General features: G+C 52.7%; 2 protein-coding genes across 2 annotated transcripts in view; both read right to left on the bottom strand.

Annotated features, from left to right (window-relative positions):
* Nucleotides 1-1,165: 1,165 nt before the first annotated feature.
* LOC111146382 (orosomucoid 2) lies at nucleotides 1,166-4,478 on the bottom strand. The gene is made up of 6 exons (XM_022501912.1): nucleotides 4,335-4,478; nucleotides 3,776-3,918; nucleotides 3,477-3,547; nucleotides 2,593-2,700; nucleotides 2,342-2,445; nucleotides 1,166-1,343 (listed from the first exon to the last, which is right to left on the bottom strand). The coding sequence occupies exons 1-6, from the start codon at nucleotides 4,446-4,448 to the stop codon at nucleotides 1,266-1,268; spliced, it is 618 nt and encodes a 205-aa protein (XP_022357620.1). The 5' UTR covers nucleotides 4,449-4,478; the 3' UTR covers nucleotides 1,166-1,265.
* A 10,061-nt stretch (nucleotides 4,479-14,539) lies between these two features.
* LOC111146244 (collagen type XXVII alpha 1 chain) overlaps nucleotides 14,540-23,417 on the bottom strand; it is a 133,634-nt gene continuing 124,756 nt past the window's right edge. The window contains exons 57-62 of the mRNA XM_022501706.1: nucleotides 23,265-23,291; nucleotides 20,707-20,772; nucleotides 20,055-20,223; nucleotides 19,017-19,126; nucleotides 16,935-17,153; nucleotides 14,540-15,582 (exon numbers count right to left, since the gene is read on the bottom strand). Coding sequence (XP_022357414.1) covers nucleotides 15,436-15,582; nucleotides 16,935-17,153; nucleotides 19,017-19,126; nucleotides 20,055-20,223; nucleotides 20,707-20,772; nucleotides 23,265-23,291 — 738 coding nt within the window. The 3' untranslated portion in view covers nucleotides 14,540-15,435. The remainder of the gene's footprint in view (nucleotides 15,583-16,934; nucleotides 17,154-19,016; nucleotides 19,127-20,054; nucleotides 20,224-20,706; nucleotides 20,773-23,264; nucleotides 23,292-23,417) is intronic.

Genomic DNA, 23,417 nt, shown 5'->3' with positions numbered 1-23,417 from the left:
TACTTGATGCTGCCCCAGCAGCCTGGGTCAGGACATTGAGCATTTTTTTTTAAATATTTTATCTATCTATTTGACAGAGAGAGATCACAAGTAGGCAGAGAGGCAGGCAGAGAGAGGGGGAAGCAGGCTCCCCGCTGAGCAGAGAACATGATTCGGGGCTCAATCCCAGGACCCTGAGACAATGACCTGAGCTGAAGGCAGAGGCTAAACCCACTGAGCCACCCAGGCGCCCCCACTGGGAATTTTGACCAGAGAGGCTGCCAGTCCAAGCCCCTCCTTACTAAGGTCAGAGCTGGTAGGAGACACACAGCAGATTGGTCTCTGCCAAAGCAGGAGCCTGGACTCTTTCCAGTGCTCCGCCTAGTAGCAGACAGAAACGTCAGCCACCTTTTCCCAAGCACCCAGTAGACACCAATCCTTGAGCTCGGTACTCAGCATGGCAGGCTCACACAGGGCACATGCCAGCCTCCCGGGCCCCTGCCATGTGCCCCCTTCCTAGAAGAGAGACTGAGGTCCCAAAGGCTGGCCTGCACCATCTCACAATGCCTGACTCCAAAGTCTGTTTTCCCTGTTACTGCACTTCCTTCGTAAGCTCTGGGAGCTTCTCACCAATGCCAGCTGTGTCCGCCCTTAGCTTTTTTCCCAGCCCCCCGCCCCACCCCGCTGACCACCACACTTGCTGCTCTCTGCCCCCAGGCCGGCCCCCTCCCAACTCGCCTCTCCAGATGGCCACGGTGCGGTCTGATGGAAGGTCCAGCACACTTGGTACCACCTGTTGCAGTCCTCCACCCGCCGCCCCACCCTCATTTACCTGAACTCCTACCGGGGCTCTCTGCCTCGGTGTTTCCCAAACATCCTCCCAGATCCTTGGCTTGCAGCTGGAAGAGCAGGTGTTCAAACCTCCAAATCTTTCTGGGTGGGTTCAGATACCCCTTCCAGGAAGCCTTCCCAGACTTCCATTGCAGAAGGAACCTCCTTGTGCTGGGTTCCCACAACATTCTGTGCCCATCATCCTCCCAGCCATGCTGCATATGACAGCGGGGGCTCTTCCCACCAAGGGCTGGGCCTTATGCCCTGATCGGCCAGGGCTCAGCTCAGGGCGGGCTTCAACACCCATGAGTGAATGAATGAATGACGACATGAGCAAACGAGCCCCCGCCTCCCGTTTCAAAGGCAGAAGCTTTATTGATGCACCTGAGACAAAAACCTGACGTACAAAAGGGGTGGGCATAGGGCTGAGGATGGGCCCCACGGTCCCCAGGGTCCTAATCCAACGCTGTGTGTCCCTCCTTTTCCTTCTGCCTTTCTTCCTTGTGCTGCTTCTCCAGCGGCCCACACAGATCCTGGAAGACAGCGAGAGGGGAGCCCGGTGACGCGAGGGGCTCTTGTCAGGGCAAGGGTGGATGAGCTCCGGACTGTGGCGCCAGCTCAGGGACCCGGGGCGCGGCACCGTCCAGCTCTGAGCCTTAGCTTCTTGCACTCCAGATGGGGGCTCGAGGCTTTACAAACGGCTGCTGTGTACTGAGGACTCGCCAAGCCCCTGGGCTGATCTGGATTCCTGAGCACATGATCTAACCGAGGTTCAGGGGGCCTTGTGGCCTGTCCGCGGTCCCCCGCCAGTGGGTGGGGAAGGCAGGCTGCACACCAGGGCCAGTTGGTGCCGTGTGCCCAGTGCTTTCCCGCAGCTGCCAGGAGTGGGGACTGGAGGAGCTTTAGGCCGCTGGTGGGCAGGAGAGATGGCCTCGGGTGGCCAACGGAGACCTTTTTACTTTGATAATAGAAGTATTTCATGCATATCTGAAAAAGTATAGCCCGCTCAGAAGCTCTTCGTTTTAGAGATTGTCTCATAGGACACGACCAAGAAAAGCCTCTCCCTGAACAGGGGTTGAGTGGCAAGTATTAAGGAGATTATTACACAGGTAATTCTCAGTTATAGCAGAAATCAGGGTGGTGGTCATGGACTTGGGGCATTTGGGGGTGGCTAAAAGCCACCATAGCAACTGCCCATCCACAGGTGTCTGATGTCTGGGGTGTGGCCGGCAGGTGTAAGCGATAATCACCCGTGTGTGTTTCCCTGTCAAGTTCCCACTGCCACCCTATTCCCGCTGTTCCTCCTCCCTTCCTGTCCTCCCCGTTTCCCAGGGACTTTCCCTCCTGGGCCCTCAACTTTTGGGCCTCTGGGGAGCTCAGCTGTCCCTGGAGGGAGGCAGGTGCTTAAAAGTAGGTCATCCTGCCTCACTATGCAGCCTTGGCCGGCAGGTCTCCCTATCCAGGCCTCTGGGGCTGCCCCCAGGCAGGATGGCTCCGACGGTGGGCATAGCCTAGTCTGCATTGCGTTCACCTTTTTTGCATCGGTGTAATTGATCTCCGAAGTCTGCATGCCTAAGCACGTGATGGCTTCATGGAAAACTCTCATTTGTTCCTCAGTCACTTCTGCCTTGTCAGCTGCAGGAGGGAACAAGGGGGCTGGGTGAGCATGCCGGGGGCCTAGCTGGGGCTCAGGTGTGGGCAGGGGTTCTGGGGGCCCAGCCACAGAGGCAGGTGGTCTGCTGGGTGAGGTCTGGTTGGGGTGGACATTGGAGGGGTGCTTACCATAGAAGGACAGTCCCTTGTTCTGCTCATCTCTCAGGGAGTGGCCCAGCATGAAGATCCTGGGATCTTTGGTGAGCAGGAGATCGGCAAACTCTTCTTTGCCGGACTCTGGAGAAGAAAACCTCTGGGTGAGACCACATAGCACAATGGGTCTGATCACAGGTGAGGGACCATGAGTGTTCCCGTGGACCCCCAGCGGTCAGTGAAGGCTGGGAGTTCACCTGAGCCCTGCGACCCTCACTCCCTCTGTGTGCCGGGCCTTGCAAAGAGATGTGGAATTGTAGGAGCCTCGTGCCGACTATGGCTGTCAGGACCTTTCTCCCCATTTTCCAGATGAGAAAAGTGAGGCCCACACAGGAGCCTCAGGGCTGCCCAGGGCTGTTGGTTTAATCCCACCAGCATTTGTATGCTCCTACTATGTGCCCTCTCTGGGGCGATGGTGGAGACAGGAGTGGGGTCATTCCCTACCTGACACAGACTGCCACCCTCAGGTCCCAAAGGGGAAAGAGTAGTGGAGAGAGGCAGGTGTACAGCCAGCCCTCGGTTTGAATTCTAGTTCTAATTACAGGCTGTGTGACTTCAGGGAAACAACTTGACCTCTCGGTTTCTCTATTTCCTCAGCTGATCGCTGTCAGGTCCTTCTAAGATTGTGAGTCTCAGGTGGGTTAATCCTAGTAAAACTACTTCAAACAGTGCCTGGCACATAGAGCTCAAATCTGGGGACAGTTATTACTCCTTATTACAACGTGGAGACCCTGGGACATCAGAAATGTAGGAAGAGGGCCTGTCCTGGGTTCTCTGTGGCTTCGCCCCAGCACTGACCCTATTGTCTGGTCCATCCACAGGTCCCCATGACACACCGCAATCCTCCCGTTGGTCCTCACCGTGTTTGGACAGGGTCCCATTTTCCCTCTGGACCTTCAGACAGGTAGAGTTATGGATGCAATGATTCCCACTAAAACCAGAGAGAAGGAAGGGGGAAACAGAAAGATCATCAAGGGGAAGAAGTGGACAATCACTGGTCGCTATCATCGAGGGCAAGAGTTGGGGCCGAGTAAACCGCCCTCCCCATCCACGGATGAAAAGGCTGAGGTCAGGAGGAAGGAGGGACTTGCTCAAGGTTTTCCAGCAGCTAGGAGCAGAAGCCTGGGGCTGGGGGCGAGCTAGCATGTGGGGGTCTTACATGGTTTGGTACTCCCTGAGCAGTATTGTGTCATCTGTATGGTTGGGCTCCAAGTAAAAGAAGCCCGCTTGGAGCATTCCAGCCAACTGATTGATGTCTGGGTTGTGGAAGGCGGCGGCGATACAAAACCACTTGCCAGAGATCTGGGGAGAAGCCAAGAGTTGATGACAGAGGCTGGGAGCCGAATGCCCCTTCCTGCCAGCCAGCCAGGTACAGAGATGTCCCCCTCCTTTTTGCACGCAGGGAGACTGGGGCCCCAGGCGAGGAGGGCACGTGCAGGAGCTCACTCTGAGGGTCAGGCACCTCCCCCAGACACTGGGTGGCCCCTCCGGGCCCAGGACAGGATGTCCCCTCTGAGGGAACTTGCAATGAGGCTTCTGAGTTAGGAAGCAGAAGAATGCCTCCAGAGCCTGGTCAGAAGGTCACCCCAGGACCCAGGAGAGAAAAGGGCAGAAGCAGGCAGAATCAGACAAGGGGGGCCGACCACAAGCCAGCGGGAGAAGGGGAGCCCAGGGAAGGAGGCGGCTGCCCCCTGGCGCTCAGGGGCCGAGGGACGCACCTGGTCCAGGGTGGCGTTGGTGATAGGCGCTGCTGTGAGGTTGGCACACGCTGGGCTCTGGGCATCCAGCAGAGGAAGGAGGCTCAAGGCAGCAAGGGCCCAGGACAGCGCCATGTCTAGATGGAGAGACACCTGGAGTCAGGCAGAACTGCTGGCTGGAGGGTAGAGTGACTTTTATAATGAGCTGTGGGAGGAGCCCTGGAGCCCTATGGTGACACAATCCATGAGCTCTTGTGAAATGCTTTGCACAAACCCTTCCCTCCCTCCCCCAAAGCCCACTGTAGCTAAAGCCTCCAAGCCTGGGTTTAATTCAGAACCCTGACCTGAAGGGTTACAGGGGCCCCAAGGTCAGGCTGTTCAAAGCCAAGAGGGGTGTGGGCTCTAGTGGTATCATTAAACATGTGTAGATTTCAACAGAGGGAACTCTAAGCAAGCTAAGAGGTTTTTTTTTTTTTTTTTCATTTTGTTTTGTTTTAAAGATTATTTATTTGAGATAGAGCAGAAGAGCCAGAGCAGGTGGGAGGGGCAGAGGGAGAGGGAGAAGCAGGCTCTCTGCTGAGCAGGGAGCCTGATATGGGGCTCCATCCCAGGACCCTGAGATCACGACCTGAGCCCAAAGCAGACGCTTTACTGACTGAGCCACTCACTTGGCCCTGTTTTGTCTTGTTTTAAAAGCTCTTAGGTTTTTTACCCAATTTGTGTCTCCCTGAGCATCCAGAGTGAAAGCCAACCACAAATCAAATGCTGAAAGTGATTCAAATAGTCCCAGGCTAGGTGGGGTGGGGGTGGGTGATGAGGAAGGGCTCTGGGGCAGGTGTGAGGGCATGAAGGCAAACCACTGATTCCATTCCAGCTGAGTGTGGTGACAACCATGGAGGAACAAAAGTCCACTGGGGGAGGAGGGCTGCCAACCCAGCCTCAGAGGCAGGGATCCTTCTAAAAGGAGGAGGTGTCCAAGTTACACGTCTATTTCCAGTAAATGTGGTGTTACCTGAACTAGCTCCCAACATCTAAAACAAGAAATGATGCACATGTGGTCTCCACCCCCTGCTGTGGAACAGGAAGGTGGGCTCTGTTGTCACCAGGAGGTCCCAGGCCCCAACAGTGCCCAGCACGCCAGATGCGCGCATCCACAGTCCACGACCGTTTCTGCCTGACCGGGTCAGATCTTTAGCCCTATGAACAAATACTTCCCAAAAGCCTTCTTATGTTATGTTACAGTTTTGTATCCCTGTTCGTTTCATATATTTTGAGTCATTTTCCATGTCTCCGTGTAGTTAGTGGTTATAATTTTAACGGACGCACACCCCTGTCGTGCTCTTCCTAGGTTCCCCATACTTAATGATGCCCTCTCTTTATATCCGTAGCATTTTATTTTTTTCCAGCTTAATAGAGAGAGAATTGCCTCTAACATTTCATATGGTGATGTTTCCTTGGAATGCCACGTGTCAGAAAGTGACCGAATCCCTTTCTACCATACCCTACCATTCAAGAGAGAGGAAAACATGTCATAGACAAGACTACGATGTTATTCGAAATAGCCAAAACCTAGAAACAGTTCAAATGCCAGTCATCAGGAAAATGGAAAGACACATTGTAACAGTTTCATACAGGGAATATTATGTAGCAATCAAAAGGAACCAACTACTGGCATATAAGACAACAGCCATGAATCTCCAAAACATTCTGCTGAACAAAAAAAGCCAGACTATTTGGTTCATAAGCACATACTTATGTGCTTATGAACCTGTTTGGTTCCAGGTACAGAATGTTCTCGAACCCCCCAAATGGATCTAGAATGGCAGAAGTCAGACCGGTGGTTGCCTAGGGCAAGGAGGGCAGTCTGAGGGCCAGAGGTTGGAAGAGCACTTTCTGAAGTCTGTGGCCGTATGCCCCATTTCCACCGCACGGGTGGTTACGCGTGGTACATTTGTGAAAACTCACTGAACTGTAAACCTAAAATGTGTGTGTGTGTGTGTGTTTTTAATTTATTTGACAGAGAGAGATCACAAGCAGGCAGAGAGGCAGGCAGAGAGAGAGGAGGAAGCAGGCTCCCTGCTGAGCAGAAAGCCCGATGTGGGGCTCGAACCCAGGACCTGGGATCATGACCCGAGCCGAAGGCAGCGGCTTAACCCACTGAGCCACCCAGGCGCCCCCTGTGTGTGTTTTATTGTATGCCAATTACACCTCAATTAAGCTGATTTAAAAAAAAAAAAACTCTCTCCCCAAAGAGAGATGACAAAACACATGACAAATCAAGAACACGAACACTGTTTAATGTGGGGTCAATTTGGCGACACACAGATGAGTCCCCTCCTCCACATCCTTGTCAGAAGTGGGATTTCCTTTTCTCTTTGCTCTTTTTTTTTTTTTTTTTTTGCCAGCTCACTTGGTGTTTTGGATGGGCATTGCCCTAATTTGAGTCTTGAGAAAAGGAGTGGAGTTCGTCGGCAGGGAAGAGTGGAGGGCAGAGAGCGTGGGGCGTGTGGAGGACCTGGGGTCCGAGCAGCTGGCAGTGGGATGGCGTGGGAGTGACGGGGCCGATGCTGGAGAGGTTGGAGGGAACCGAGCCTGCAGGGCATAGGAGCCGGTCTGGGGAGTCTGCCCTGGACCCCGCAGGGATCAGGAGAAATGGGAAGGTTTTAAGCAAGGTGGGAGACGAGTAGTCCGATTTGCTCTTTAGAAAGTTCCGTCTGTCTGGGCGGGGAAGATTGGTGGGTGAGGGTAGGGGACCGGCTTGGGAGAGTACCCAGGTGCTGTCCCAGTGGTCCCGGTGTGAGATGATGCTACTGGGGACAGACTGGAGACACTGCTTCTCTCAGCGGGGAGCTGACTGTTACATGGAGAGCACCCCGTTACCCTGGGCCATGGGGCTTCTGCTCAGAGCTTTAGAGGATGTCCCGTACCACACACGCGCGCACACACACACACACACACACATCCATGCACACGTCCATGCACACACACAAAAAGTTTATTAAATAACAGAGAAGCCCGCCTGTCACTGGGGATCTGGTGCCCGGTACTGGCACGAGAGGGACCCACAGCCCTAAACCTCCTTCTTCACAACCAACGCTGGTCAGGCCCCAGGCCAACAACTCTTCCCTCTTGCGCCCTGTCCTTGAATCACACTCGGTGGCCCTGTGTGTGCTGAGTAGCGTAGAGAGAAATGAATGATTTCTCTTGCAGCGGGTAAATGGAGCGCCACTCAGAAGGAAGGAGGGGTCCTCGCTGTCACTCAGGTACCCCTGGAGGTCTCCGTCTCCTCCCAAGAGGCTCTCTGAGTTGCTCCTTCAAGTGCACCCAGCACCACCTCCCACCCGATGCAGTACCGTTTTCTCTATCTTCCTACATTTCAGGGATCCCTTAGTACTTCTGTGGGACGAGCATCTGGACACCCTCCCTGCCCGCCCCTCCAACTGGCCCAGGCCCAATGCCAAGAGAAGTTTGGCAGGAAATAAAATGAAAAGCAATCAGGGTCATGCAGGATGGTGGTAAAGTAGTGTCCTGGCTCGACCACCTGCTAGCTCTGTGACCCTGGGCAACTTACTCACCTTCTCTGTGCCTCAATTTTCCCATCTGTAAAATGGGGATACAGAGAGTAGTTTCTTTATCTGGTTGTTAAGGGGATTAAATCAGTTCACATTTGTAAAGTGTGTAAATTGTGTATATGGCTAATACACAAGTGTGTTTCATTAAATGAAACACACTTGTGTATTAGCCGTAAAAACCATCACCATCGGTTTAATGTCAGGCTGGGATGGGAGAAAAAACAGACTCCTGCATTGCACGTACAGTTCCATAATGGTGGGTTACATCCCACATCTAAAGACATTAAAGTGCAAAAACAGGCCGATAGGAGGTTGGAGAAAACAGGATACTTTCCCCATTGGTTGGGTAAGGAAACAAATAGGTAAGAGAGGTCAGGGGAAAGGTGAGGTTTAGATCATCAGGGCACTGTACCCATTCAGAAGGATCTGTCTTCCGAGAAAGCCACTGGATACGTGTTTCCCCGCCAAGGCCAGGACTGAGCTCTGTGTCTGACGACTCATTTGTGGTCTTCGGCATGGACAGCCACGAAAATACATTGGCAGAGCCAAAGATCCTAATCAGGAACCTTGTGTCTGGGCTGAGGAAACACTCAAAAAGATTTGGTCGTGTTCAAATCCTGTTTTGTGATCTTGGCCAACTTACATAACCTCTCTGGACTTGAATTCCTTCATCTGAAGAGCCGCGTAGTAACATGTGTCTCAAGAGGGTTGTGGTGAGATGAAAACGTATCACACCCCAACAGGGCTTCTGCTCATAGTAAGTGTGCAAGACCCCGTAGCTGCGATTATTTGGAAAGGTGCTACGTATTGGGTTGAACTACAGGAAACTGCCTCTTTATAGAGCGATTGAATACCATTCCTTGTGAGACGATTCACCCCGCTATTACAGAACAATAGCTCAGACTGTCGTAGAAAGCAGGGAAGGGCTTAGCACCCCCGTTGTGCAGAGGGAGAAACTGAGGCCCAGAGAGAAGGAATGACTCACCCAAGACCACGTCCCGGTCAGGAAGCAGGGCCTGGAATCCACCTGCCAGCCTCTCCCCTTCTTGCTTGCCCTTCCGTCCTTTTCCCAGCACGGGGCAGCTGGTCATTGGTGGAAAGTGACTGTCCATGGCGGTAATTTGATTCATTGTGGACAGAGCAAACACAGGATGGCCCCACTGGGAAGTCTACTCTGGCTGTTTCCTGACACTCAGTTGTGAAACGGGAGACTGGGAACCGTGGCGGCTTCCCGCCCCCAAAGAGCTGCATTCTGGTTCCTAACAATGTTCTACCTGCCCCTGCTGGGAAAGAGCTGGCCCAGGGTCAGGGGCCTCACTGGCCACCTCCCAAAAGTCCTCTTGGAATGCCGACTGGGAGTCGTGAGTGTCACGGTCTTCACATAACCATCCTCGTCTTCCCCTCTGGCCCTTCCTTTTGACTCTCTCCCCTGCTCTGGGACCTCAGAGCCCTGCAGAGGCTGCTGACCCCCTTGCAGTTCTGACCGTGGCACAGACCTCCTTCCTGTCCTCCAGCCCAGCCAGTTGCCTCCTGGACAGCTCCAGCTCAAACCCAGCTCCTGTATTACCAGCAGCTTGTTCTATACCCAGCCCAGGACCCCGGGGCTCCCCACCTCCTACCCTGTAGCACCATTTTGAACAGTGAATATGCTGTAAACCCGAATAGGCAGTGCTACCTGTACTTCCCAGCCTTGGCAGGTGCTGCTCTCTCTCCTCCCGGTGTCTGTCCTCACCTGGCAAACCATCGTGCATCCTCTGTCACTGAGAGCCTCAGCTTGGGATGGTTAATTTAATGTGTCGAGTTAACTGAGCCATGGGGTACCCGGAAATTTAGTCAAACATGCTGGGCGTAGCTGTGAGGGTGTGTTTAGATGAGACTAACATTTTAATAGATAACCTGAGTAAAACAGATGGCTTCTCCCCAACCACATGTGGGTGGGCCTCGTCTAATCTGTCGAAGGCCTGAAGAGAGTTAAAAGTCTAAGAGAGAATTCCTCCTGCCTGACTGGTTGGGACGGGCCTCAGTCTTTTTCTGCCTTTGGCATGAACTGAAACATGGGTTCTGCTTGCTTTTTCCCGGCTCTCCAGGCTGCCAGGCTCTGTGTAGAGCCTACACAGGAATGATACCCTCTGCTCTCCTGGGTCTTGAATGGGCCCCCTCACTCTGCAAATCTTGGGCCTTGCCAGCAATCACAATCACATGAGCCAATTCCTTATAATAAATCTCTTTACACACACACACACACACACACACACACACACACACATCCCATTGGTTCCGTTTCTCTGGAGACGCTGGCTAATACAGAGTGTCCCCCCCAACTACCCTCCTTTGTTGAGACTACATCAGCCACACTCTCCTTTTGTTCCCTGTGCCTGCAGTCCCCCCAGTGTGGCCTCTTGGTCCCACTTTCCTAACCCTTAACCATGCAAGGTCCTACTCCTCCGGCTGCCTCCACCAGACGCAGAGCCCCTCAGATACCCTGTCAGACCTGTCCCTGGGACTCCGGTGCTCACAGAAGGCTCGGCAGACAGAAGGGGCTGCTGAGATGTGCGTGTCACGGAAATGACCCAGCGAGCCTTGTTGAACAAGTTAGGTGCCTCCAACGTGCTGTACTCTGTGACTACAGCGGAGGACAAGAAGCCTCCCCTGCCCTCACGGAGCTCCCAGCAGGGACAACAGATGTCCGAGTGACTGGACTGTCCCATCTGGAAGTGTGATCCAACAGTGGGGCAGACTCCCTGGGGGTGACAGGATATGGTAGGCCTCAGGAAATGAGTCCGTCGAAGCAGGGCATGCTGTCTCAAGTTTCATTTCGGAATCATTTTCAAAGAAATGAAAAGAATGTTCTTATCTCATTTCCAAGGCTTCCCACCCCTTCTCCTGCCAGTTTTGGAAACCTTGTTTTCCAGCTGTAGGAAAGAGCGGAGGGCCCCGTTCTTGGGACTGGAGCATATGCATTTCAATCTCCAGGAAGACTTAATACTACTTTGACCACTGGGCCTCGACCTGGGAGTCTGTGATTCAGGTTTGGACTGGGGCCAAAAACGTGCATTTGTACCCAATTCCCAGGTGCTTCTGACTCTGCTAATCCCAGGGGCCACGCTGAGCCCCACCTGTCAGCAGTCTTGGGTTTGAATCAAGGCTTTGCCCTGGCCTTGGCAGGTGAGGTCGGGTGCTTCTCTGAGGTTTAGCTACACTCCACGTAAAATGACAGTTATATCTGGGATAAGGGAATCTCCAAGCCCTTCCAGACCACGGGTTCTGGGGTCTGCAGACGGGGCTCTTCAAGCCACAGCAGAGGAGCAACACCTGGGACAGGGGCCAGGGAGAGGCCCAACTGCACGGGCAATGATGACCTGGAAAGCCTGGAAACTTAGAGCAAATCTTTCAAATTAAATACAATTCTGGCTCTGAACACAAGTGCCTATGATTTGTTCTTTCTCCTCCGGGAGAATGGCAGCAAACCTCTGGTTTATTCAAGATCCCGGAGTGGGAGGACCAAGCTCAGAAAGGAAGAACTCCAAACCAAAGGCCGGGAGATACACGTTCCAGATTCGGCAGGTATAAATATGTCCTAATATGTCCCAGGTATCGCATGGGGGCATACCTACGCTAAAAAAAAAAAAAAAAAAAAAAAGTAGCCATTGTGTATCTGAAATTCAAATTTATCTGCATGGCCCTGTATAGGTACTTGCTAAATCTGGCTAACTATCTCTCACTCCCTTCAAGGCAGGTGCTGTCGTGGTCTCTCGCAAGAATCTCGGGGCGCCTGGGTGGCTCAGTCGTTAAGCGTCTGCCTTCAGCTCAGGTCATGATCCCAGGGTCCTGGGATCGAGCCCCACATAGGGCTCTCTGCTTGGCAGAAAGCCTGCTTCTCCCGCTCCCACTTCTCCTGCTTTGCATTCCCTCTCTCGCTGTCTCTGTCAAATAAATAAAATCTTAAAAAAAAAAAAAAAAAAGAATCTCATAGGTAAGAAATGCTCATGTTGAGGCACTGTTCACAGGCGTCTCCAGATGGAAACAACCCAAAAGTCCATCAGTGCGTGAATGATTAATCAAAATTGGTACTGTAAGGGCCTACTTAGCCAGAGCGAGCCATTTTGTTGTTTATGCAGTAAACTTAGATTGAACCTGCCCCTTCCCCTCAAGAGGAAAGCGCTTAGAAACAGAATTGGTGAAATACGGCCAAATAACCCCAATAACGTAGCACAGATACCAGGACATGTCAGGCTGGGCCAAAATAACGGAGCCCAGATACAAGGACGTGTCCGGCCAGGTGGAAACGTCCAATCAGTGAAAGCGCACGCATGTCCGCTAAGGACATGTTCGGCCAGGTGGAGACATCCAATCAGGAAAGCACCTCCCTAACCACCCAAAACTGTGGGCCCTGCCTTTTGGGCGCCAATTCTGACCAGAGTGATAGGCTAGTTCAAATAACTACTATAGAGTGAATTGTAATTCAATTGGCCACCTGTGTGTGGCCAGGCTCAACCACATGGCCTTTACTCTATAAAAGTTAGTCTGTGAGGCTGGGAGGGGTCCCCTCTTTGCAAGAGACGGCCCTGGCCGGTCAGTTTGATTCTCAATGCTTGGCGCGAAATAAAGCTTTGCTTGACCTTCGCTTTGTATCAGTCTAGTCCTTTTGTCTACGGACCCTTTCAGTACCACCATATGGTGGAATATTAGTGAGTCATAAAAAGGGATGAAGGGTCCTCTGTTGTGAGCTTCTGGGGTGGTGGTGGGGAGAAGATGCTGAGTTGGCTGAACTTCCCAGCTGCAAAACAGGATTCCGTCAATCTGAAATAGGATTATTTTTATGCGAGATAGCCACAGTAGGCAAAGTGTGAAGGGAGGGTAGTGGTTTTCCAGGGGCGTGGGCAGAAGGGAACGAAGAGTGACTGCTTCACAGGTATTTCCATTGGGGGTGATGAGAATGTTCTGGAGCTAGACGGTTGCACAGGTTGTACAGGGTGAATATATTACGTGTCATGAATGGTGTCTTCTGTATATGTTACTACACTTAAAAAAAAAGGAATGGCTCATGTTAACCTTGGTATACCTCCTCCCTGTGTATCACGGGTTGCATTGTGTCCCCCAAAAGCCACGTCGAAGGCCTAAGCTTATTACCTGTGAACGTGGCCTTACATGGGAGTAGGGTCTTTGCAGATGTAATCGAGCCAAGATGGGCTCATTAGGGTGGGTCTCATCCAGCGTCCGGGACTAGTGTCCTTATAAAAAGAGGGGAACACGGAGCTGCACCGGGAGAAGCTGAGGAATGCCTGGGGCCGCCAGAAGCTGGCCGAGGTGAGGGACCTCTCCGAGAAGCATCAGAGGGACCATGGAGCTGCCACCACTTGGATTTCAGACTTCCAGCCTCCCGAACTAGGAGAAAATGCATTTCTGCTGTTTTAAACCTCTAGGTTTGTGGTACGGTTATAGCAACTCTAAGAAACAGATGCGCCATGGAACCTAGACCCACTCACTTTTAACGCTCATCTCCCTGCCCCACCCCCTGGTGCCAGTACCTCCCCCTACCCACCTCCTTTGGGGGAAGCAGCATCCTCTGGGCATCGTTTCTCTCCAGACCGGCCAGAAACCTCCCTCTGGGCTTTTCAAAGAAGCACACAGCCACAGATGTATCATTCCATTGCCTCAGTTTTAAATATTTATTTGAAATCCAGAAGGGAAAAGGAGTAACAGAACCCACTGGGGTTTTAACACACTGACATGTGGACAGACATGAACAAGGACAGCAGAAAATCCCAAGAACAAGACAGAGGCCAGGTGGAGACTGGGGGGGTGTGGGGGCGGGGTGGGGGGGCGGGGAAGCGAGGGCTGAGATGAGGCCCGAGCTGCTGCAACACACTTCCATGGGGAGCGACTGTGCTGGGGACGGGAAGGCGAGGCATAACCGGAAGTGTCTGGCGGGGAAGGTGGGCCGGACTGAGGTATTAAATAATGAAAATAAAATCCAATTCCCAAAGAGACACAACTTTAGAAGGAAAAAAAAAAAGACACAAATAGACGTTCACATAAAATTTCCCCTTCTAGAAAAATAATTCCATACTTAAAATAACCTCAAAATCCCACCTGGGTGCTGACTGGTTCTCTGATAGAGGGCAACTCAGATAACACTGACTCTCCCCAACATGCTGAACCCCGAGATCCCCATAATTACTTTTTCTCCTCAGCCCCCATTTACACTTGGAGCTAATGACACCAGGTCTCTAGAGGGTTTAATGATGATGGAAAAGCAAGAGTGATGGCCATATCTTGGAAGGGACAAGCTCCTGGAAGGGAGGATCTTAGGGAATGGTCCGGGGCCTTATAAGATGGCTCCAAATTGACATTCTATCTCCAAGGCCAGTGCCGACCCAACACCGCCCTTACAGCTAGTTTCTTCAAGGCCAAGGCTTCTCCCATGACTCTCCAGTCTAGATCCCACCTTCCAAGATAAGCCTAACTTCCCTCTAGGGTTGTGACAGGCCAAGGCCAAATCCTTCATGCTCAGGCCTTCCCCCTGCCTTAAAAGGACAAACATTTCAAAGTCCATAAATTAAAAGGTAAATCTTTTCTGCTTCTGTTTCTGGTAGGTTGTTTTTTTGTTTTTTGTTTTTTTCCCTTTTTTTTTCTTTTTTTTTTTTTTTGGCTTTGCATTTTTTTTCCTTCCTTTTTCCTTCCCCTCCCCACACGTAGTCGATTACCTGATGAGCACAAGGGGGATACTAGGAACACTTTTAGAGTCTCCAAACTTTGTCATTTGGAGGAGAGAGGAGAATGTGGACAATAACCCACATCGAAATGGTTCTTCAAAATCTGTGGCATAAACGGTAGCACCTTCAGAATCTTAAATAGGTTTTCTTTTGTTCCTTAAAAAAATCACATACGCTACGAGACAACGAGCACCATCGATTTCACAGTGGGAGGTAGCTAGCATGAGCATCCCCCACCCCCTGCCCTGGGTGTCGCACTGCCCCCTCTTGGCCTCCACTGCTTCCCACCCTCTGGCTGCTCCTTCTCTCACCTCTTTCTCAGGTGAAAAAATAGTAATGCACCTTCTTTGTGTTTGTTTAAATAAAATATATATACTTCTTTCTTTCCTTTTCTCCTTTTTCATGTCTCCTCTCTAATATTGCACATCAAAGCTCCCTGGCAGGGTCCAGCTGGCGAGATGCCCCCTCCCCTTGAGCTGGCTGGAACGTGGGGCTCTTTGGGCAGGAAGCTGGGGAGGGCAGGGGGTGGCCACAGAGCTGGGAGACAGGCTGCAGGGCTCAGGAGGCTTGCAGGCCCAGCTCGCTCTGGCTGGCTCTTTGGTTGGTCTTTGGGGCTGAGCTGGGCTCACTGAGTTGGTCCCAGGGATACCCAGTCCCCTGCCACCCACCCCCCTCCAGCCACTTCTACCGGGCAGACAACAGCTGAGGCCTACCCAAGGATCCCCAGGCAGGTGAGCGGCCTCTCCTGGGCCCATGTGCCCCTAGGTCCCCTCCTTTTGCCTCCTCCTCCTCTTCCCTCCCTCTCGAGGCCTAGAGGAGCCAGGAGGTCAGAGGTCAAAGGAAGCACGCAGGTCCAACTTCGAGTCGGTACTGCTTCCCTGAGGAGGCAGGAGGGAGGTTGTCCACGCTGACGATGGGCAGCTGCTGGGGGTCCTGGGTCCGGAAGGTGAAAAGCGTCTGGTGCCAGCGGCCATCCTGGACCTGAGCGGAGAAGGAAAGGTACACGTGAAGCTATCACGACCCACGTCATCTATGTGCACATGTCCCTGTCAGCTTTCCCACCCTTTGTACCAGGCACATGGCATTTCACTGGAGCAAAGACCTGTATTCGTCCTCTTAGACTGCTGCCACTGTGTCTATGCAGGTAGGGAATGCTGTGACCACTATCACTCTGGCTAAACCTCTGTGCACGCTCTTCTCCTCTCCTTGGTCCCCTAGAACAGATTTTAGAAGCAGCCAGACGGAAGGACACGTACGTTTCTGAGGCTCTGCGTATACGCTGGATATGCGGGCATACCTCATTTCATTGCACTGTGCTTTCCTGAGCTCCCCAGATGTTGTGTTTCTGACAAACGGAAAGTTAGTGGCCATCCTGCATCAAGCATGTATCAGTGTCCTTGTTCCAACAGCGTTCGCTCACTACGTCTCTACATCACATTTTGATAATTTTGATAATTCTTGCAGCATTTCAAACTTTTTCAGCATTTTCACATGTGTTTTGGCGGCCTGTGGTCTGTGATTACGACTCACTGAAAGCTCAGATGACGGATAGCATTTTTGATTGGTGACGTATTTTTTAATTAAGATATGCACATTGTTTTTTTAGGCACGATGCTGTTGCACTCTTAATAGACTTCAGTATAATGTAAATAACACCTACATGCACTGGGAAACCAAAAACTTAGACTGTTTTATTGCAATATTCATGTGGTTGCAGCTGTCTGAAACCAAACCCACAATATCTCTGGGGTATCCCTGTATTTGTACAATGACTACCCCGAAAGCCTCTACCAGTTTTCTTCCAAATAGCTTTCTGCAAGACTGTTGGTCTCCCCACATCTTCACTCACACTGCGGATTACTAGTTTTGTTTAATCTTGCGAAACTAGTTTTCTGGACAACTTTCTGACTCCCTCTCCACCAACAACCCTCCCAATCTCAGGTATTTAAAAAATAACCAAAAATGTTAAAAGAAGAAATTAGCCTGGCCAGGGCGGGGAGGGTAGGCAGAGAGAATCGATATACATTCTTCAACAAGAAGGCTTGCAAGTTAACAGCCTATGGAATTTTTATCAGCCAGATCTCCTCTCTGAAGTTTCCCAGAGAGGACGGTGAATACAAGTGATTTTACAAAACTGTTATAATAAAATTATTACACAAAGATAAAAAATTATCTGTATTTACTCAAATTTATTAATACAATATACTAGATGATAATAATATACTGATGTAATATACCAGTATGTATTAAACTGTTACATATTATTTTATAATAAAAACGCATCTGTTCAACTTGTCTGCACATGAGGGGCCCATGAGGGGCCCCAAGGTTACCTTGCAGCCATCCATTGATACTTCTGGCCGGAACTGACCCCCTGCTTCGAAGATCTGCCCATTCCAGGCCCGGAAGCGCACAGCCCGCTTGGCCGGGGTCCGCCCAGCGCCCTCCTGCCACACGGTCATGTTAAGGCAGTGGATGGTGATATGCTGTGTCACCTCAGAGCTCAGCAGGTGCAGGAAATTCATCTGGACCCGGCTGACAGCAAACTCGACCTGCAGCAGACGCAGCGGTGAGGAAGGGCCAGGCCAGCCACCGGGGGTTCTCGGAAACCTCCCCTCTCTCTGGTGGGCGCAGGGAGACGCTCTTTCCCGGTAATCGTTTCCCTGCTTTGCTCCCAGATGTGTGTCTACTTGAGACAACATAGGGAAACCAAGGTCTGTGCAAACTGGTCCACAGCCAAGGAGTGATGAGGAAGGGAAAGCACCAAGGGCCGCCTGAGTGCACAGCCAGACCTATGGGAGTCCTAAGTCACCCGATCCACCCTCGAGGGCATGGGCGCCCTGGAGTGGGAGTTGTCTCTGGAGCTGAGTTGGGATCCCAAAGCCCGGAGAGGAAGAGGAACTAGCCCAAGACTGAGAGGCTCTTCAAGTACGGGAGAAATGAGAAGTGGCCTCCCCAACCCTTCCTAAGTCCCAAGATGTCAGAAATGGCAGTGACCTCAAACAAGGATGGGATTCATGGCTTCAGTGGGTGCTCCAAGAGCCCGGACGGTTGGTTTTCCTTTGTGTGATGCAAGGGCCTGATTGAAGCTTTGATTGCCTAGGCGTCCACCCCAAAGCCTGTGATCTCGAATAAACGCTTTGCCAGCCACGGGCCAGATGAAGAGCCCAGCTGCCTCCCTGCACTGAGCCTCCTTTGTTTTAAACTTTAAGATTGCCGATGCTAGCCATTGGGCCATTTTTTTTTTCCTCTTCCTGTGCTTTAAATTCCCACTCTTATGCTTTCAATTCACCAATTAAGAGTGAGCCTGGGAAGCCCTAAGGCCCTGACCCTGGACCCCAATAATAGCAGAGCCCCAGGCTCATGCACTCTCTCTCTCTCTCTCCCCCAGCAATCTGGCTGGGTGGTCCCCAGTGTGCTGTGTAGTTTCCACATCCCGTAAGTAACAAATCTTTATTTTTTCCAAGTTTCTTCATCGTGAGGGGCATCTTGTGATCATAGTAAGATCCACAAGGGCTGGTCCAGCCACCACGTTCAAAATGTATAGGCTGAGACCAGTATAAAATGGTGGTCATTGTTCCTGATGGGGATGGTCACCCGTGCAGGTGCCAACTGTGGTCTCCCCACTCTGCCGGGAGGGTCTGGCTCAGAGTCAGAGTCAGGGGGGAAAGGACCTAGCTGGTGGGTATTCTTTGGTGAGGCTACTGTGTTTCCTGTTGAATCCCAGTGTCCGGCACATGGTAGGAACCCAGCAAGACTTGCTGACCAATGGGCCCACATAGAGATTCTCAAACCCTGGGTCTGACCTAGTCAGGCTCAGATACCTCCTGGAGCCTCCCCAGCAGGGCGGATGGGATGGGATGGGTGTCTGGGTCCCTGCCTCCCCTATGGGCAGGGGGATCCTCTCCCTGGAGCCTGAATCCTCCCACATGGAGGACTTGCCATCCCTACAGACCTACAGTCCACTGTGGGGTGCCCCACTGCCACCGGCCACCCTGGTTTGCTGTTGAGCGGCCCTAAGCCACCTCAAGCGCTCAGCCCAGAGACAGGCATGCGCAAAGTAGGCATTGAACATCAGATAAACCTGCATACACGCCTTGGGCACAATGACTTAGTTTGCATGGATGGTTCCTGGTTCTCCAAGCCTGGCCAGCTTGGCCAACTATGTTTTAAGTATGGAGCAGAAAGTTCTATTTGAAACAAAAACCATTAATATCATGCATCGCAGAAGGGCGTAGAAACCACGGATTTAGAACAATTCAGCCCCCGATTTGTAGGTGAGAAAACCAAGGATCACAAAGAAGCCACATAGCAGGACAGTCAAGGCTCAGATTGAAACTAGGGCGGGCGGTGGCCCAAGGCCGGGTGGGTGTGGAGAGGGCCCATGGGCAGTGGATGGGGGTGCGGACAGGTACCTTGGAGGCCGTGATGGGCTTGAGACACGTTTGCCCACCATGGGTGAAGTTGCAGGAAACTTCGATGGTGTCGGATGAGCAGCCAAGGTTTGGGTCCACCCAGTACGTACCTGCAGGTGACGTGGAGGGGGGATGGTACAGGTGTGTGAGGCAGGGGAGCCCAGGGCCCCGTTCTGCAGGTGGACCCCAAACCTCAGGACCCACTGAGCCCTGGTTGGGCCTGAAGTCAGGAGAGGGAGCAGAAAAGGATTCCAGGAGCCACTGAGATGGAAGGGGAGGCTCTGGGCAGAGCTCACAGCTAGCAGAGCCCCTGGAGGGGCCACGTGGCTGAGCGCTTGCCCAAGCTGCTGTTGTCAAGGGTCCATTTTACAGAGGGGACAGTTGAGGCCAGAGAGCGACTGAATGACCAGCCCCAAGGATTTAGGGCTCATCTAGTTGAATGGACGCCCCCCCCCAAGACTAGTGCTCCTCCTAGAGGCTTGTCTGGGGAGGACGGGGAATCAGTTCCCCCACTTGCTGGGCACCTGTGCCAGCATCTGGTTCCCTCACAGGGCTTCTGAGGAAGCCAAAGGCCCCACAGCTGAAAGACTGGGACAACGAGACACTGGTCCACCTTCTTGTCAGTGAAGGGAAGAGGTGTGGCAGAAAGGGGGGAAATCCTGGTTCTCAGGGCATCCATGACAGCCCCCTCCCCCAGCCCCTGTACCCTCCTGGCCCTTGGGTGCTAGTTCTGCCAAAGCTCTTGTCTCCTTGCCCTGAAATGTTTGTCCCCAGCTTGCAGATCTGTGGGCTCTGAAAGGGTAAAACCACTTGCCCACACTCCAGGAGGCACAAGGTCCGCCATATTGTGAGGCTCAGTGGCTGTTGAGCAGGTAAGGGACTGCTTGCGTCTCTGCCTCCCCAAGGACAGAAACTTGGTCCCAGTGAGCCAAGACTTGACCAGTCCCTCTGCCCAGCCCCTCCTGGAACTCCCCTGCCCCGCCTGCTCCACCCCCAGGGGCAGAAAGCCCTCTCTTCAGACCCCACAGGCCCTCATACCATCCACCATCTTCTGCTCACAATCCATGAGGTCCCGGCAGACCCGGGCGGGGTTCTCTTTGGTGCCCAGGGGCATTTTAATGCTCTGGATGAGGTTGCTGAGGTAGTGTAAGGTTTTAAAGATCTCCCCTCCCTGGTCCAGCACCAGCCGGTCCGGATGGTTGTAACCCTGTCGTGAAGAAAGAGGGGGGCCACCAGCCCCTGAGATCTTGGCCCGGTCCTAGGGTCTTAGCCTCCACAGCCCTAAGTTCTTGCTACTCAGGAGATGTCCCTGAGTTCCTAGGGGCGTGACAGGGCTCCCTCCACTTGACAGATAAGGGAACTGAGGGCCAGGAATGAGGTGAGGGCTGTCATGGGAGGGGACAGGACACGAGGCAGTGGCCTCAAATCCCTCAAGAAGGGGCCAGTGGAGGTGGTCTTTCCGCCGACCACCCCCAGGATGGGAGGAAGTCAGCAGGTTCTTCTGGGCTGCCCTCTCCCTGGACTGCAAATCCTAAGAGAGCTGACACAGCGTCAACCTTGTCCAGCTCAGGGAACCGATGAGCTATGGAACTCTTGGGGGCAGGCCACATGGTGGGCACGGACCACTCGAGAGCCGTCCCTTCTGTCTCCCCCAGGGAGGGATCCCATGTAGGCAGCGGTCTCAGGGTACCTCTGCTTTCAGTGCTCCATGTGTGTCCATCCACGTCTGGAAAGCTGCTCCCAGGTCATCTTGCTGCTGTGCAAAGAGATGACAGGGTGTATATTCTACCCCCCCCACCACCCCAGGATCCCCTGGGACTCACTAAGAAGGAGACCAAGGGTCTTAGCCCAGTGGCCAAGTCACCTGCCTTCTGTGCAAGTCTTTGTCCTTCCTCCACTTACAAAGAGAGTCAGAGCTGACCTTTTCTCTCCCTTTTTCCAGGAATTTCATCATCTACAGGATTAAGTCCAAAATCCTCCACGTGGTTAACAAGCCACGTGGCCTCTGGCCCAGCCTCTCTTCCTTTGCGCCCATATGTTCTATGCACCAGACACACCATTATACTGCTAAGTTGCTAAGCACCATGCTCTATCTGACCAAAGGGCCTTTGCACGTGTTGCTTGCATCACCTGGAGCATTCTTCTTTCCCTCCATTGCTCCATCTGTCTATCTACTATTCTGGAGGTTCTCAATCAGGGGCAATCTTGCCCTGTAAAGGATATTTGGTTACATCTAGAGACTTCTTGGCTGTCACAGCTGGAGGAGGGGGTGCTCCTGACATCTAGCGGGTAGAGGCCAGGGATGCTGCCAAACATCCTACGATCACTCACAGGGGACCAAAGAATCATCTGGTCCCCAAATGTCCACAAGTGCTGCTGTTGAAAAGCCCTGCCCTATACTTATCTTACAGATGCCAGCTTCCGCAGGAACTCTTTCCTGGTGCTCTCGCTCCCCAGGCTGGGGGCGGCCCCTTTCTCTGAGGAACTGTCCCACACCTGCACCTCCAGCCCTAGCACGGGGCTTGACAGAAGCGGTCTTACTGTGAACACAGTGACAGGAAGACTCTGATGTTGGGTAAAGCCCAAGTGGCCCAGAGCCCAGACGCTAGAGGGATTTCTCAAGTTCAAATATCAGCCTTGCTACTTGGTGACTGCAGGACCTGGGCAGGGTGCTTACGGGCTCTCTGCGTCAGTATCCTGAGAATGGGCATGACAGTAACTCTCAGAACCTTGAGAGGAATCAGTGAGCTAATCCAGAGGGAGCATGCCTAACGGTGTCCACCTGCCACAAATATTCAGTATGTCCGCTACTGTGCACAAAATTTAAAATCCTCGAATTTTCCTTTTATTTATTTAATTTTTTTTAGAGGGAAAGGGTTTTGTCTGGATCTCTTCACTTTCCCTGAGCCGTCTGGCTTCCTTAGTGATGAGAAGGGCTAGGGAGGGTGTGGAGGCGAGGCCAGGGCTGTCCGTTCATTTTCATGGATGATGCTGGGGGGTCAGACAGGGAGAAGTTGAGAGACAAGAAGAGCAGAGAATCCAAGGGGCTCACGGCCCAAGGGCTCCTGCTGGATTTCCCTCAGCCACTGGGGGGCAAAAGGGGCGGGACGCGCTGTCAGGGCCTGACCATAATCCTCAACAGGGGCAGTGGTAACAGGGGACGGGCCTCTGAGCAAGGAGGCTCAGGAGGGGCCATACGTTCAGGCTGGTACCCACCAGGGAGGAATGCAGCCTCCCTCCTCCAGTCTGCTCCCTTGCCTGACCCTCTTCGGACTCAGAATCTGAGGGGATGAGACCCTGTGATATCGTGATTTGTAAGAAAAAGAGATTTGGTCTTTGACCCGGAACCTTCTGTCTGGACCCCTCACCCCTGGGGCGGGAGAAGGGATGGCGGTGGCGTCCCTTACCCACGGCCAATGATTCCATCCATCACGCTTACGTAATGAAGCCGCCATGAGAACCCAAAAGGCTGGTATTCGGAGGGCTTCCCAGCTGGTGACCGCATGAGGTTTGGGGAGAGCAGCTCCCTGGAGAGGGCTCGGGAGCTCTGAGAGCCCCTGCCTCACACCTTGCCCTGTGCCTGTCTTCCATCTGACTGTTCCTGAGGTGGTGGTGTTTTTTATAAGAAACCAGTAAGCTAGTAAGTGAAATGTTTTCTCTGATCTAAGAGCAGCTCTAGTAGCCTCATACCAGTGAGGGGCGTGGGACCCTCAGTCGGTCAGAGGCGCCGGTGACAAGCTGGCATCTGGGCAGGGCAGGATGGGGAAGGAGTCCTGCAGGATTGGGAACCCGTAGGGTCTAACCCTTCATCCTGGTGCACAGTGTCAGAACTGAGTTGAACTATAGGGTGCCCAGCTGCTGTCCCCCAAGTGCTCTTTGGCATGGGGAGCACCTACCCACCCCCCAAACTTGAATTGACCCCAGAACCTGTTTAGACCCTCGGCAATCAGCAGATCTGTACCAAGGACGCTGAAAGGACCAGGAGCCCAGCCACCGGAGCAGCTTCCCAGGTTCAAGGTCAGGGGCACATCCTGCCTAAAACTGGGATTCTCCACTCTCTGCCTCTGGGCTCTTTCTGCTGCTGCAAAGTCCAGGGTCCGGGATGGAAGGACAAAAGTTCACAGGCAATCCTGGGCCTAGCTTAGGGGTCTAGCTATTGTGACCCAGAAAAGAGGTCAGCTGCCAACCACCTCCCGCCCTCCCAGGCCTTACCCCCAATAGGCAAAAAAAGCACATTCTCCAACTTACAAAGTGAATAGGGCTCCCTGGCCGACCCTGCAAAATAAGAGGCTCAGTGACTATTTGAGAGGGACTGGGTGTGGGGGTCCCAGGGGCTGTCAGGAGCCTGGAGGGGCCATCCAGGCACTAGAGGACGTGCAAAATTGTTCTCTGCTCTTCTGG

The sequence above is a fragment of the Enhydra lutris genome, unplaced genomic scaffold (genome assembly GCF_002288905.1).
Source record: "Enhydra lutris kenyoni isolate GAN:26980312 unplaced genomic scaffold, ASM228890v2 scaffoldscaffold13, whole genome shotgun sequence".
NCBI classification, from domain to species: domain Eukaryota; kingdom Metazoa; phylum Chordata; class Mammalia; order Carnivora; family Mustelidae; genus Enhydra; species Enhydra lutris.
This window is presented reverse-complemented; position numbering and strand designations above follow the sequence as displayed.